Source organism: Mastomys coucha, chromosome X (genome assembly GCF_008632895.1).
Source record: "Mastomys coucha isolate ucsf_1 chromosome X, UCSF_Mcou_1, whole genome shotgun sequence".
NCBI classification, from domain to species: domain Eukaryota; kingdom Metazoa; phylum Chordata; class Mammalia; order Rodentia; family Muridae; genus Mastomys; species Mastomys coucha.
Window position 1 is genome coordinate 70928056 of NC_045030.1, and position 16871 is coordinate 70944926.

The 16871-nt window shown below is 37.2% G+C and overlaps 1 protein-coding gene across 8 annotated transcripts in view; it reads left to right on the forward strand.

Moving 5' to 3' along the window:
• Positions 1-11727, forward strand: part of Fmr1 (FMRP translational regulator 1) — a 36520-nt gene extending 24793 nt beyond the window's left edge. For 3 of the 8 annotated variants that reach the window (XM_031363331.1, XM_031363271.1, XM_031363287.1), the window contains 5 exons: positions 2116-2202; positions 4623-4818; positions 6269-6451; positions 7027-7112; positions 9363-11727. In XM_031363331.1, coding sequence (XP_031219191.1) covers positions 2116-2202; positions 4623-4818; positions 6269-6451; positions 7027-7112; positions 9363-9473 — 663 coding nt within the window. In that variant the 3' untranslated portion in view covers positions 9474-11727. Of the gene's footprint in view, positions 1-2115; positions 2203-4622; positions 4819-5535; positions 6242-6268; positions 6452-7026; positions 7113-9362 lie in introns of those variants that run through there. The other 5 variants (XM_031363278.1, XM_031363304.1, XM_031363297.1 and 2 more) reach the window with 3 other exon arrangements.
• The last annotated feature ends 5144 nt before the right edge of the window (positions 11728-16871 follow it).

Consider the following 16871-nt stretch of genomic DNA (forward strand, 5'->3'; position numbering starts at 1 on the left):
AAATGAGCCTCATGGTTGGGGGCTGGTGGAGGAGTGTTTGTGGGTATTTGGATCCACAACCCTGGGATAAATCTCAAACATCTTCATTCCACTTAGAAGTTCTTCCCTTACATGTCCAGTGTCATTTTCTACCAGTCTTCCCACTGTGTCTTAGAGGAAGTTTGATCCCTACTGAAATTCTTGGAATTCTCTAAAACTTATCATAATTTTTGCTGCTTCTGGATGTATATACTAGAAACCCAAGTGTGGGTTTATTCTACCCAGACTATTCTTTTTCCTGCATTTGCCTTATCACTTTGACCCTGTTGTGTGTGAAGCTTTTCTTATGTACCTACCACAGGTTTCCCACCTGTTCCATCTTCCTGTGTGTTCATCCAGAGCCTGTTTTTATGTTTTCTTGTTGGTCTCTTCAACCACGTTGTAAGGTCCTTGATGTCAGGGTCTTTGCCTGATATATGAGAATTGCTTATACTAAGGATGATATAACTCAGAAAAGATTAAAAGTAAAAATGCCATTTTACTTTTACAAAGAACTAAAACTGCAAGTGAATTGGACACTCCTTTCTGTTGGACATCCCTATTCTCACCTTAGAAAAGAAAATCACTTTCTCCTAATATTGGTATTCTATATTTTCAATTTATTCAGATCTTCTTATTAGACATTTGAATTGTCCCTGGGTACTCTTAACACTTTGTACCATGTTATAAGAGAAAATTTGTTTCAGTGATGTTCTTCAAATTCTGCCTAATTAAATCTACACCACAAAATTAAAAGCTTATTTTGGTGATTACTTGGAAAGCATGTAGTTAGTATTCCATGTCCAGTTGGCATTTGGAAATAGTACAGCTAATGCCTTTGTGACTATGCTAGTGAGAAAGGGAATAATATTGGAGAGGGGTACTTTTTATATTGTAGTACAAAAAAAAGTCTTTACAAGTTTTCTTTAGCACCTGATAGTTCGGATAATTACTGCTACCAGGAAGCAGTACCCTGCCTACTCTATGATAATCAGCCTATAAGCAATATTTTCTGATGTCTCACTTTTATTCTTCATCAACAGTAACATTCTTCTACAAGGATATAGAAAAGCCTTTGTCCTTCCCTTCCTATCCTGAACCTACTGTATAGTGAATATAAGCATGGAAAGCATCCCAACAATAGCTACATGTTCTAAGAAACTTTCTTTAGGAAAGAGCGACACTTTGCTCAAGGGACAGATTCTTGGCCTCCTACATTTTGCTAAACACTTGTAACTGTAATACTAATAAATAGTATTACTATTTATTAGTTAGTATTACTATTTATTAGTATTGCAGTATTAGTGTGTGAGTACCAGTAACCATGTATTTCTCCAGTAGCAAAATGATTGAACTGTTCTCGACTTAGAATGTGTCTTATTTGTCCCCTCTTTGTACACCTGTGGCTAGGCTTCCCTACTGGTTGTGATATGAAATTGTTAGGGGTTTTTTTCTTCTTACTGATAAGAAATATAAATATTTAGATTGTATCTTCAAAACAATCCCTATATTAAAGTGGTACACATAGAAGAGCAAGGTTTTTCTTAGGAACTTTGTCGGATTATGTTTTTGAAATGTTATGCTTATTAAATATTAAATTAAATATTATGCTTATGATTTTGCCTTGGCTTTTGTTCTTATACAAAGTTGTCAGTGTATTTCAGTTTAAATTCTAATTTTTGTTCATGATTTGGATTTTGTTAATTTGGTTGACAAAATTGAGGTTTTTATATTTGTATCCTTAGTATCCGATTTTAAAGTGAATTTCATTTAGGTAAAACTTACAGCGAGTGAATTAAAGCATTAAGTATTCATCTTGCTTACCACAGTAGAGCTTGCATAATTTTTAGTTAAATGTTTGTTATTTTGCCAACATTAAATGGTAGTCTTTAAAACAGTGTGATATTTAAGAAATCACTACATTGATCTGCCCTTGGTTTTACATATTAATTTATACTTTAAACAGATGTTTGTGTGTTTATTGCTCACCGGACCTTATGCTAGGGAATTTAGACATTAAGTATTTTTGTTTTTCTTTTTGTTTTCAGATGAACCATCACTGGTTCTTTAGGTTCACTATTACAATTTCTTTTTCAGGGTATGGTACCATTTGTTTTTGTGGGAACAAAAGACAGCATCGCAAATGCCACTGTTCTTTTGGATTATCACCTGAACTATTTAAAGGTGAGGACAGAATGACTTTTAGCTTCTAATCTTCTTGTGCTGAATTATTTAAACTATATAGTATATCCTTCCAAAACTAGGATCCTTCTAAACTGTGCATAGTAATATATGACCTTGTAAAAACAATAGATAAAATATATTGTTTTAATTTATTTCTTCTAAAAACTTAAGTTAATTTTTAATTGTAAATCTTAGGGCTAATATCCCATTTCTCAATACATTCCTATATATATAGTTATTCTTCTGTTAAGCACTTAGATTCAATTTAGGTAATGATGTTATATATACGTATACATATATATGTGTGTGTGTATATACACATATGTATATATTTGAACCTTCTAGCTTTTATGGATGCTTTCTGATCTAAATTTTGTGTGTACTTGCCTTTGTTGTCCCTCCTATGTCATTTATCAAGGAAATTCTAGCATTTCATGAAGTCCTCTATTTAAATATTTATTCTTCATACTTTTCTCTATATTGTTTTAATCAAAACGTAAACTACTTGTGCTTTCTTGTATATGCTCATCTTACTGATTTTACTGTTATGCCTCCTTTAGCTTGCAAGCTGGGAAGTAGGAACCCAGAGGCTATTAGTAAAAAGAGCATGGGATTGGCAATACATCTATGAAGTAGCTATGTGTGCTTTTTCAATTTCCCTTTGGCCCAAATATAAAATTTAATGAAATGAAATCTTAATTGTTTCTTAATTGAAATCTTTCATTGTTATTATGTCTTATTTGTTAAAATATATACCAGAATTATTATATAGGTCTTTTTTAAAAAGTCTACAAAATAATCTAAGTTCTGTTTTATTAATGATACTAACTTAAGATGTGTTTGCTGACTTAAAGAATAAAATGTGAATCAGTCTTCTAGTAAGTAAGAATGAAAGGAAAAAATGGTGCAGTACCTGGTCATTTCGTTCATTCTTAATGGTGGTCAGTTAATAAATAAAAGTGGGAAGGTTTCATCCAGCAAGGTTTGCATGGGTAGGATGCCACTTTGATTTGCTTATTTATTTTTTTGTTGGACAGTGTTTTATGTGCAATCTGTTGTATGTTTTCCTTTATAATCTTCACTAAAAATAATTATTGTGACCTAGTTAGACAGAGCTGCATTATATCATGTCCCTTGTTCTTTCAATTAATGCTTTTTCTTAGATATTTTAATTTATTTTTTTCTACTGAATATTTTGTCTGTTACTGGCAGCTGTTCTGTTGCCATTCTTATCATCACCAATTCATCTTTTGGTTGGGTCTAGCATCTCACCAAAACTTACAGCTTACCTAAGTAGAATAACTGGAATATAATTCTCTTATGCAATTTCTAGATAACACATTTCATTAGCTAGAAATATACCTTTGCAGGAAGCTACTAGTCTTTCCTTTTCCCTACACAGTTTATCACAGATTCTGGTTTAGAGAGCAAGTTCTCTGTGGATTCTCAGTCTGACCATTTTTCCCTACATGTCAGAACCAAGATTTTGACAACTTAGTTTCAGTGACTTCTTGACTGACACACTGAATATTTGCTGTAGTTACAGATCTTATACCCTGTAGCTAGTAAGTGAGATGCTCATGGATATGCTCGAAAGGCCAAAGATTAAAGTGAAAGTTTCATCTGGATTTGACAGATCCCATGTTATTGTACATAATATGTATAAGGGTCCATCAGTGGATTCCAGAGTTGATATATTTTGTTCAACCCAATGTATATTGTTTGTAATACTTGTTTAAGCAGAGCTTTAGCATTTAAAAGTTTTTCAAGGCATGATGTGAGAACTAGGTGTTTTGATGTGAGACCTAGCGATTTCCTCCCCTTCATATAAAGGAATATTAGCATGTTTAGTTCATTGAAAACAAGTGATCGTTAATTATATAATTATATCCCAAAATAGTACATGTTCTTTTAAAAATATATCCCAAGCACAGTACTTAGTAAATTAGAATATTAACTGACAAAATAATTTCATTGAGCTCATTTATGTGTGATTTTTTTTTTAAGGTTAGTTGATTAAACCTTAAATGTCTGTCATTTATCTGTATTTTTATACTTTTAATATTGTTTTAGTCAGTCTTATATCAAAAGTCCCCAAACTAATGTATATCTATCTGCCTTATCCATAGACTAACTGAATATCAGTGCCAGATCACTCAAATTTATTCAATATAACTTTAAAACTGAGTGTTTTTGTTATATTTCTAAGTCTTAACATCAGTAAGTGTATCAATAGTAATCTTTCTTTTTAAGGAGAACATTCAATTTCCTAATAATTTTGGGTTAACAGTGTTTACTATAAATTTAGAATTGAAATCGAAATATTTCCAGTATACTTTTTTATCTGATGAAAAGGAGAAAGGTAATTACAAAGTAAAATGTCAAATTCTTTTTACTGTTATCTTGTATATTTTAAATAGGAAGTAGACCAGTTGCGTTTGGAGAGATTACAAATTGATGAGCAGTTGCGACAAATTGGAGCTAGTTCTAGACCACCACCAAATCGTACAGATAAGGAAAAAGGCTATGTGACTGATGATGGTCAAGGAATGGGTCGAGGTAGTAGACCTTACAGAAATAGGGGGCACGGCAGACGCGGTCCTGGATATACTTCAGGTACAAACTAAGCATTTTCCTCAGTAACTTTATCTGTTCCTAGAACTTAATAGCTGCTAATCTCTAATATTCATTAGAACTCCATTATAACAGTTTCTCACTACATGGTTTCCAACTCACAGTGGGTCAAATTGTGTTTCAAGACACATGTAGAGTAAAAGCCCGTTAATTACACACATAGTTCACAGGGCAGTTGTGAGTTCTGTCCATATTCTAATTGGGGATAAATCTGCTTAAGCCCTTGTGTGTTGATGACCTAAGACCTCTCCTGATTTTATTACTGTATAGCCAAAACTTTTTTCATTTGTGTACTGTGGCTCATTTTTTGTCAGGCATGTGCTGGTCATACTTGCTGGATGGACTGTGTAAATCAGGGGTCTGCATCCTATGGCTCATAAGATGATTTTGAGTGGCATGGCCAAAGTCAGCCATAGGCACAGTCAAGAAGTAGGCGAAGTGTCTCTTTGCCTTCCCAGCTCTTCTATCCGTGCTTCTTTCTTTTCTCCCAGTAACTTTCAGGGAAGCCAGTGCCCAGCTACGAGTTCCTACTGTCTTTCTTGCTCGACTATGTATCTACTATGTAACTTGTTAATGATGGTATAAGGTATAATCCATCTCACAAATATTTGCATTTCAAAAGGGAACTCTTTAAGATGGAAAAACCTTCAAGATCCACAGGAGTGACGCTATAATGGTGAAGCTATAATTGCTCATTAGCTCCAACAGAGGAAGAGAGAGAGGTAGTAGAGGTGACATTCCAGAGTTGGGCAAGACACGTACTCATAAGGCCAACCTTGAAGCTAACCCTTAACCCTCTTCCTATCAGTTTGTTCTTTGGACCAATGAATTTCCACGTCACTGTAGAGCTCTTCCCCCCCACACACACACTCCCATCCCCTATATCATTAACACCTCAGATGTAAACACTTGTTTTCTAGTGATCTTTTGTTCACTCATTCCCACTGGGAGTGGGAGGGAGATTGTGGGCCATGCATCAGGAATGCATGTCCCCTTTCATTGGGGATAATCCCACAAGAACCCCTTCCCTGAGACATAACAATCATGGTGGCCTTTATTGGCTGCTTTTAGAGTTGGCCAAAGTGTGTACATCCTTCTGTCCCTGTGTCTATTAAAAGCTCTCATTATAGAAATTTTGATTATCAAAGTATTATATGTTATAGACAATTTTTCCTCTATAGATTACAGCTATTTAAAGATATGGCACATTCAGATCTGTACTTAGCCAACAAAACACCTTTTTAAAAATGTATGACAAAAATTACTTCAAATATGGCAAGCCTTTGAATTTAAAACACAGATGAGTATATTCTTTGGTAGGCTTCTAAATTGGGAAGAATATTGAATCACCCCTGAAACTTCATCTCTGGAAGCTTCTGTTAACCTTTTTTTTAAAGTCAGACAATGGTATATAACTTTTAACTCTCGATAGGAACTAATTCTGAAGCATCAAATGCTTCTGAAACAGAATCTGACCACAGAGACGAACTCAGTGATTGGTCATTAGCTCCAACAGAGGAAGAGAGGGAGAGCTTCCTGCGCAGAGGAGACGGACGGCGACGTGGAGGAGGAGGAAGAGGACAAGGAGGAAGAGGAAGAGGAGGAGGCTTCAAAGGTATAGCTGAGAAGTAAAAGGTTAAGGGCCAGTGAGATGGCTCAATGGATAAAGGTACTGACTACCAATCTTGAAACCCTAGTTCACTCCCCAGGACCCACATGGTGGAAGGAGTGAAAGCCGTAGCCCCTGCTACTCAGCTTCTGGCCTATACACGAACTGTTTGAAGCTGAGAAAAAAATCTTGATGATATATTCTGTTTTGGGCTTATCATCATAACAAATGATTACTTTCTCATTTGACAGAATATTAGATACCCTTCCTTATGATTTATAGAAACTATGACTAAATAGTGATAATTAATTTGTATTCTTTGTGGTTCCTAACCAGCATCTGATTGTTAATCCAGATTGACCTGTTGATTCATAAGATAATACCTTCAGAATATTGTTTCTTGTTACCAGAATATTGTTTCTTGTTACCAGAATAGATTATTAACGTGTATAATTGGAATTGGTAGACTCTTAATTACATTTTAGTTTCTGTTGTTGGTCTGAATGGGGAATCTGAAAATAGAGAATTTTGACCAAATGTTTTAAGAGTCACTAACTGTAAAACATTTTTAAAATATACAGGAAACGATGATCATTCCCGAACAGATAATCGTCCACGTAATCCAAGAGAGGCTAAAGGAAGAACAACAGCTGATGGATCCCTGCAGGTAAAACTTAGGTGATTCTTCCCATCTAAGTAGTTTGAATATGGCCATTTGAGAGTCGAGGGTTTACTTTGCTTTTTTTTTTTTTTCAGCATGTTCAAAGATGATAAATTCATACTATATGAAATATTTTTTCTTTAGCTTTACAGTTGTGGACAGTCTTAGTCCTCTGTGACAAATGTACAAGTATGAGGATTTTTCCAGTGAATATATGGTTTTAAGTATTGTGAACACTTTGGCAGCCACATTGTAATTGTAATTTTCAGACTAAGTGGTGGTTCTCCAACCCTCTCAAACAAAATATTCTGAATGAAATGTACTAACTGGCCCAAGTCAGGTACCCTCTCCCTTTAACTGCTGAGGTAACCTGTTGTCTTTATCTGTCTTGTAGTCATGATAAGATAGGGCTTATGGTGTCCAATACATATGGTTTCCATACCCTGTCGGTCAGCTGTTTATTTACATGCACAGTGTAGTCTGAGGATCCATTCTCAAGTAAGGATCCATTACAGTTGGTAAGTAATTTCAGCTTTACTCCCTGAACACATCCAGGCACCTTTACTAAGTGCTTCATGTATATTTTATCTTACTTAATCTTATAATAATTCACTGAGGTAAGAAGTTTTATTATCCAGTTTATAGGTGAGTAAGTAGAAGCTGCAGTTCAGTGTCCACAGTTACTTAGCTAGCATATGGTGGAATAATAATCATTCAAGCTTTAGTATCTGATTCTCCAAACTCATCTTCTCTTTCAGCTAATCCATAATGTTAACTCAAAATTTTTAAAGCAAGTAATAAGAGTTCCTTTCTGCCTAGAAACCAATACATATGATTAGCTAATTTTAACTAAAAAATGTTACAGTAGGACTGGTGAGATGGCTCAGTGGGTAAGAGCACTGACTGCTCTTCTGAAGGTCCGGAGTTCAAATCCCAGCACCCACATGGTGGCTCACAATGAGATCTGATGACTTCTTCTGCTGTGACAGCTACAGTGTACATACATATAATAGTAATAAATAAATCTTTAAGAAAAATGTTACAGTAGAATCTTCAGAATCCATCCCCACTCTAAGGGAGTCTTAACTTCATGGCATGGTCCATTCTGAAGGACCCAGATAGAAAAGGCTAATAGTGTTCACCATTGACACTTAAAATAGTTTATATTCCTTAGAATGTTATTTTTAAATTATATTAATCTTCATACCTTCCTTGGATTTTAGTTCTACAAATCATTGTTTCCAGATTTCCCCTTGCCATTCTGTTCTTCAAGATTCAAGTTAGAGAGCCATCTCCCTCTTCTTACTGAAGTACAAGTTCCTAGACTGATACAAACTAAAATCAAAAGTTTATGCTAGAACATTACTTGGAATTTCAGTGTCTTTTTGTGTTTTTTTGTATGTATTTATATGTATGAGTATGTAGGTACATCAGGCATTGGATCCTCTGAATATAGAGTTACAGGTGATTATGAGCCACCATGTGGGCACATGGGAACTGAGCCCAGATCCTCTGGAACAACAGGGGCTCTAAACTGTTGAGCCATCTTGCAGCCCCCACTATTTAGACTTTGAAGCAGTTATAAAAGAGGTTTCTAAAGGATTGGGTGGAACTTTTGGTATAGAAAAACTTACTAAGATATATGTGTAAAGGTGGGAACTAAAGGTTAGCTCATGAATGGGTTAGTTAAATTTTCATTCAGGTGAAGCTGTCATAGGGATACATTATTTTTTGTCTCTGTTGGATTTTACAGTTGTTGCAGAATGATAACGTTATTGTGAGGTGTGCTTTGTATGTGTGCATGTATATTCATATGGTATGCGGTATACTTTACCTATAGCTTATATATCTTCTATTAGCCAATAATAGTAATTTTTTGAATGATCTCACTGTTTTATTTTGCTTAGAATATAAAGTTGAAGAATACAAAGTGGGATTTTTTTTTCTTAAAGATTGGATACAGTGAGATGCCTACTGATTTCCAGCTAAATATTATTTTAAAAACCTAAACCAGTAAAGAGCCTACCATGCTTTAATTTCTTATAGTTCTATTTTCATCTACATTCCCCTTCTATTTTTTTGAGACAAGATTCCACTTATATAGCACTGGGTGGCCTAGAACTCAGAAATCCATCTATCTCTGCTTCCCCCTTTAACATGTGGAATGTGTATTTCAGGCTTAATATTTCTTATAACTTGTTTTAGTTCAGAGTTAACTGTAATAATGAAAGGAGTGTCCATCCTAAACCATTACAGAGTGCCTCCAGTGAAGGGAGCCGGCTGCGCACGGGTAAAGATCGTAACCAGAAGAAGGAAAAGCCAGACAGCGTAGATGGGCTGCAACCGCTTGTGAATGGAGTACCCTAAACTACATAATTCTGAAGTTTTATTTCCTCTACCGTTTCCGTAATTTTTACTCCATTTTAGAAAACTTTGTTAGGCCAAAGACAAATAGTAGGCAAGATGGCACAGGGCATGAAGTGAACACAAATTCTGCAAAGAATTTTTTTGATATTGGCCATAATCAACAATCTTCCAGATTTGCACAAAAAGATCTTGAAATTTGATGCATAACTTTTAAGTACACTTAACACTTCAGGGCAGGATTTTACTTTTATTTTTTAAAAATACTAAGCAGTGATCTTTATTAACTAGGACCATTTTCCTGCATTGGGCTATATAACTCAGCAGTACGTTTTAGTCTTTCTGAGTAAATCACATTTGTGATAATCATACTAGATCTCTGTCTTCAGTCTCATATAAAGTCTTCATGAAATGCTGTGCCATTTCATGTCCTGTGTCAGTTTATGTTTTGGTCCACTTTTCCAGTATTTTAGTGGACCCTGAAATGTGTGTGATGTGACATTTGTTATTTTCATTAGCAAAAAAAAGTCGTATGATCTGTGCCTTTTTTATATCTTGGCAGGTAGGAATATTATATTTGGATGCAGAGTTCAGGGAAGATAAGTTGGAAACACTAAATGTTAAAGATGTAGCAAACCCTGTCAAACATTAGTACTTTATAGAAGGATGCATGCTTCCCATATTTTTTCCTTACATAAACATCAGCTTAGGCAGTATAAAGAATAGGACTTGTTTTTCGTTTTTGTTTTGTTGCACTGAAGTATGACAAATAGTGTTATTGGAAGGGATGTGTAATTTTTCTGTATAGACAGGAGAAGAAATAACTATCTTTTCATTTGGGAGAGGCTAAAGATGTTTTCAGCTACTTGCAAATCTTCCTGGTCGAAAGTTAGTAGGATATGCCTGCTCTTTGGCCTGATGATGAATTTCAACTTAGAAACTTTTTCTTTTGTCCTCCCCAAATTTTGTCAAGTTTTTTATTCATATTTTACATTAAAGCTTATTTTGGGGAGATATGAAGGTCATCTTCATAAATACATAATAACCCTCAAAAGTATATAGGTACTTTGTCTGAGAAACATTGAAAGCAGGTTAAATGTTTTATAACTTTGAAATACGAAGTCTAATGTATAAGCAGAACTGAAAAGCAGACCTACAATTGGTTAACAAATAATTCTTATCTTTTTTTTTTCTTTTTTGATATGTTGAGTCTTTTGTTTTTTTTTCTCTTACTGAAAAAAAAAATATGTGAAGGACCTTTACTCTGAGATGTTATATTTTTCTTAAAAAATAACTCCGAGTAGGGGTACCACTGAATCTGTACAGAGCCGTACAAACCGAAGTTCTGCCTCTGATGTACTTTGTGAATTTGTTTCTTTGAATTTTCATTTTTCATTTAGTTTTCCTTGCATACAAATAAGCATATAAAATGGCAACAAACTGCACATGATTTCACAAATATTAAAATGTCTTTTAAAAAGTATTGCCAAACAGTAATGTTGATTTCTAGTTATTTATTCTGGGAATGTATAGTATTTGAAAACAGAAATTGGTACCTTGCACACATCATCTGTAAGCTGTTCAGTTTAAAATACTGTAGATAATTAACCAAGGTAGAATGACCTTGTAATGTAACTGCTCTTGGGCAATATTCTCTGTACATATTAGCAACAACAGATTGGATTTTATGTTGACATTTGTTTGGTTATAGTGCAATATATTTTGTATGCAAACAGTTTCAATAAAGTTTGATCTTCCTCTGCTAAATTGATGTTGATGCAATCCTTACAATGATTGCTTTTAAAATTTTAAGATAGGAAAGAAATCTATAGAAAGTGTTCTGTTACAAAATGTAACTGTTACCATTGGAAATTTCACATGTCATAGGAGGTTAGCCGTTATTTACCAACTTTCAAGAACATAATCTTGTTTAATAAGGTGAAATATCAATAATTGGTACACAGTCACAATGTACCGTTAAAATATGCACTAAGTCTCTTTTTTTACAAAGGCTGAATTCAGCAAGGCGCTAACTTGCTTAAATGTGAATTACTAACTTCTAAAACTGTAATTTGATTCACATGTTTTCAAATGGAGTTGGAGTTGATTCATATTACAATATTTGTGTGCAAAATGTGTATGTTTTTCAGTTCAAAGTCATGTTTTTAAAATCTTATTAAAGTTTCAAAAATCTGAAGATTGTTATCTTATCTAGATGTAAATTTTTATTAAAAATTGCACTTATGAAAAAGCAAAATACTAGTCTGACAGATGTTTGCTCCGGTTTTAAATTTCGACACAAATGGCAAAAATAATGTATCGGGGTTGGAGAAGATACTTGTCATTCAAAGCAAATGATAATTTTGCATGTTTCTTTTTGTTTTGGTAAGTGTGTGCATGCGTGTGTCCACAGAGATCAAAAGAGGGAGTCAGATTCCCCTGAAACTAGAGATGCAAGTTGCTGTGAGCCACCATGTAGGTGCTGGGAACTGAACCCGGGACTTAAGAGAAAAGGAGTCATGATTTATTACTATACAGAGGCTTTGGAAAGGTTACCACAGGAGGCAACCCTTTGTCACTCCTTTACAAGGCTACCAGCCCTTGTAAATCCTAAGGAAAAGAGAATTGTAGGGGGGAAAATCCCACTTTCAGCCCCTACTGCCACTAAAACAGTTAATGCAGCCTAAAGTTTGAGTTGACACTTGGGCAGTATGTACCACCCACAGGTCTTTGTAGCAAAGTAAGTCATGGCTTGTGGAGCTGCAATAAACTTAACAGGGCATTGGGTTTCTAGACTTGGACATTGTACTCTTGAGGCTTGATTTCATTATGTGATGAAGAGCTTGCATCCATGAAGTAAGTGAAACTTACGGTTTTAATGCAGTGGTCCTCAACCTGTGGGTCAAAACCATCAGAAAACATTCTTTCCAGTGGTCTTAGGAACTCAGTAGCAAAAGTAGCAATGAAAATAATTATATGGTTGAGAGTCACCACAACACAGAAAATGATATTACATAAAGGGTCACAGTACTAGGAAGGTTGAAAATCACTGCTTTAGTGCATGATTCACTTTGGCCTGACTGATTAGCTAGGCTGCTGACCTGTGATGAAGGAGCAAATGTGAGTGCAACTGGTTTTGAATTGGGCGCTTAGGGGATTCAGATCCACACCCCTCCTGTTGAGTGGGCTATAAGTAACCAAGACTGTTCTTGGTTACTGGCCAAAAATAAGAGTGCCACTATTTCACATTTAAGGATATCCCATCTTGCAGGTCGTTGATATGGTTTGTAGGCATCACAACAGGGTGACACTTAGTTGCTTCCCTCCCTTGGAAGCTTGTAAAGTATCCTCTGGTACTATGAAAATTAGTCCTTATAGAGGAGACTTTCAGGTCAGATCTAAATTGATCCTATATCCAAATGTCGATGGTGTCTACAATAAGGACTTACCTTCCACTTCTAGGAGGTAACTAAGGGCAGTAGCAATAGCCTATTTTGTTTGGGGGAATCTCTTGGAGTTCCCTGACCAACAACTTACTAGGAACATTTTCATGCCTAGTATTAGGGGTTTTGTTAGTCTATGGCTTGTTGGGGTAGCATAGTCAGCCCAAGTGGTACTTCATTTAAGCTACACAGAGTCGGGAACACACACACTTATATGTAAACTAAAAGATAATATGATTTCATTACATTTTATTTTTATGTTTCTATTTTTATTACTTTAAATCCCAACAATATTTTCCACTCCCTTCTCTCTTCCCAGTCCCTTCTCCCACATCCACTCCTCCATTTCTCTTCAGAAATAAGTAACCCTTCCAAAGATATCATTCAAACATGGCATATTAAGTTACAGTAAGACTAGGCACCTTCCCTTGTATTAAGACTAGACAAGGCAATCCAGTAGGAAGAAAAGGTTCCAGAAGCCTACAAAAGAGTCAGAGGCAGCCTCTGCTCCCACTGTTAGGAGTCTCACAAGAAGACCAAGCTACAAAAACATAACATATGCCAAGGGTCAATCCCATGCAGACTTGCTAGTTGATGGTTCAGCTTAGTGAGCCCCTAATGGGTCCGGGTTAGTTGATTCTGTGGGTTTTCTTGTAGTGTCCTCTACCCCTCTGGCTCCTTCCTCCTCTTCTGCAGGATTCCCTGAGTTCTGCCTAATGTTTCGCTATGGGTCTCTGCACCTCTTTCCATCAGTTGCTGGACAAAGCCTCTCTGATGAAACTAGGCACCAATGCAGAATATCATTAGAAATCAGTTAAATGAGAGCTTCAAGGGGGGTGCCAGTCATGTTTAATTCTGTCCTAGGTGTTGTGATCTTAAAAAGAGAAAGAAATAAAGGATATGTTCTGGCAGGGTGTGGGGGAAGGAGGTGCCCTGGCATGCCCATGCGGAGGCATCCCCTCTCCCTGAGCGACCAGACACATACCAGTATAGTATAGAATAGAGTTTGTTTAGGGCATGGGAAGGAGAGTGAAGAGAGTAGTAGAGTCAGAGAAAGGCAGAGAAAAGGAGAGAACAGATAAGTGGAGAGAGGGGGGAAGGGAATGGGGAGCAAGGGGGCAAGAGGCAATAGAGAGGCAAGAGGAGAGCAGGAGCCAAGCAGGCCCTTTTATAGAGCCAGGCCAGCCTGGCTCTTCCCGGGTAACCGTGGGGAGGAGCATACCTGGCTGCTGCCGGGTGTCTGGGAGTGGAGTCCAGACAGAATACCAACACTAGGTATCTAGGGTATCCAGCCTCTGGATCTTGAACACAAGACAGTGTTAAAGGTGGTCTTACTCCAGGGGCATGGGTTTAATTCTGGACCAGTCACTGGTTGGCCACTCAATGATACACCTTTACGACAGCACATCTTGTAGGCAAGACAGATTGTAGGTTTAAGGTTTTGTGGCTAGGTTGGTGTCCTAATTCCTCCTCTGGAAATCTTACCTACTTACAAGGTGATAGCTGGTTCAGACTCTGTTCCCCATGGCTAAAATTCTTAGCTAGGGTCATCATAAATTTCTTGGAGTTTCCATTGTACTAGGTTTCTAACTTGTCTCCAAAATGCCCACCAATTCCAGTTGTCTCTCCCAGTATTCTCTGCCTCCATCCTCTCTTCACCTGTTCCCTCTTGTTCCCATCCCCTCCCACCCCCTCAACCCCTCAAGATGTCTATTCTATTTCCCCTTCCCAGGGAGAGTCATGTGTCCCCCCTCTTGAGACCTCCCTGCTACCTAGCATCTCTGCATCTGTGGATTATAGCATGATTATACAAATTGTAAAGGAAGAAGTCTTTATGATTTATTTCAAGGATCCTTAAAATTAGTTTTTCTTCACCCCACTCCCTCTTCTGTATTGACTATGTCTAAGGCTCAGGGAACATCATAGAAGAGGGAGTAAAATGATTCTAAGACCCATAAGACTAGGAAACGTGCTATGAAATCATATCTTCTAGTAATGATAGGGAAGCTACACTCATGATACCTCTACACTATGACTGCCTAAAAAAGACCTGGACAATGACAACACTAGTAGACATGCTATTACGGAAGAGGGAAATCTCATAGGGCCCCACCTTGTGGCAAAGAACTATGGGCAGCTAACCACTCTGAGAGAGGGAGAATCAGTTGGCAAGAGCCTTTCATTGGTTATCCAATACCAAATGGTCAGCCATGAAAATATATATACACACGAGTAACACTAAAAAGACTCAGCATCATATATATGTATAAATAATATAAATGTATATTATATTTATGTATATTACATTTATAAGAATTTGTGCGTAACAGTTAAAAAGAGACTGTCTTAAACAATGTTCTGTTGCTGTGAAGAGATACCTTGGCCAAGGCAACTCTTATAAAAGAAGGCATTTAACTGGGCTTGCTTACAGTTTCAGAGGCTTGGATCATGGTGGCAGCCAGGCCTAGTGCTAGAGAAATAGCTGGAAGCTGCATCCTGATTGAGAAGCAGAGAGAGAACTGAGCCTGACAGGGGTTTTTAAAACCTCAAAGCCCATTCCCAGGGTCACTTTTCCTCTATCAAGACCAACCAGGCTACACTTCCTAATCTTTGTAATGCTATCAAAGAGTTCTACTCCCTGGTAACTAAGCATTCAAATACATGAGCCAATGGGAACCATTCTTATTCAAACTACCACAGAGACCTTGAGAGGGTGCAAGGGGAGTACAAGGGATGAGTGGGAGGGAGGAGAGAGAAACCAGAGAACAAGAGAGGCAAGAGAGGGAGGAGGAGGCAAGCAGCCCCTTTAATAGTGAGTCAGGCATACCTGCTGTTGCCAGGTAACTGTGGAGTGGAGTTTAGACAGAATGCTAACCATGCTCACAAGCAGGAAGAGTTGAGTTTGAAACCCAAGCACTCATGAAAAATGCAGGCATACTGTGACTCACAGTGCTCTGGAGATTGAAGACAAAAGGATCAAAGGGACTTGTTGACCACAAACCTAGTTGTAGTTTCAGTGAGAGACCCTGTCTTAAGTTGAAGAGTGAGAGAGAAAGTCATTGGTATTTTCCTCTGGGGTCTGCATGCACACACAGGTGCTCATATCTGTACAAATATGCACAACACACACACACACACACACACACACACACACACAAAGAGCAAACCTAACTAATGTTGGCCAGAGTAAAGGGAGCTCTTGCAAACTATTGATGGGTGAGTAGAGGACTGCAAGAGTTTGGAGGTTCCCCCAAATCCAAAACCATAATTGTCATATGGTACATCAATGGCATTTGGGACATATAGCAGAAAGAAATAAAATATGAATACAGAAACCATAACTACATCCACAAGCCTTTTGCGGATCCATTCAAAACAGCCCAAAAATGAAATCAACCCAAGCTTGTTTCCTTCAAAAGTCTGGGGGAGAAATCTAGGCTGTTAGTTTGCCATGCTTTGATACTCAATGCTGAAACACATTTTTCAAGTATATCTATCCCCTCATTCTTAATGTCAGGGCACCTGTAATGGCACATTCCATTACACTTGACACTTGACGACACTTGATAATGACCTTCCTTGAGGAAAATATTCTCACTGTAATGTGTGCCCTCTTGCTGTAAAGGAGCCTGGAGCAAGGCCACTGGAGTTCAAATGTGGGTACTGTAGGGACAACCCAAAGGGATACTTTAATAGCCCAATAAAGGAAAACTATTGGCCTCAAAGATCCTTGTAGGGAGCCGGCATTCGCCATGGCAAGATGGCGCCTACTTCCGCTGTTAACTCCTAGTAAACAACTGTTTGCGCATGTGCATAGAGAACTGTTTGCGCATGTGCGTAGAGTGAAAAGACGCCATGTCACGGCCCATTATGGGGCATTACGTAGCGGACTGCCAATCATGGGCAGACACGCCACGCTGTGGGCAGACACGCTGCACTGTGGTGTATATAAGCAGTG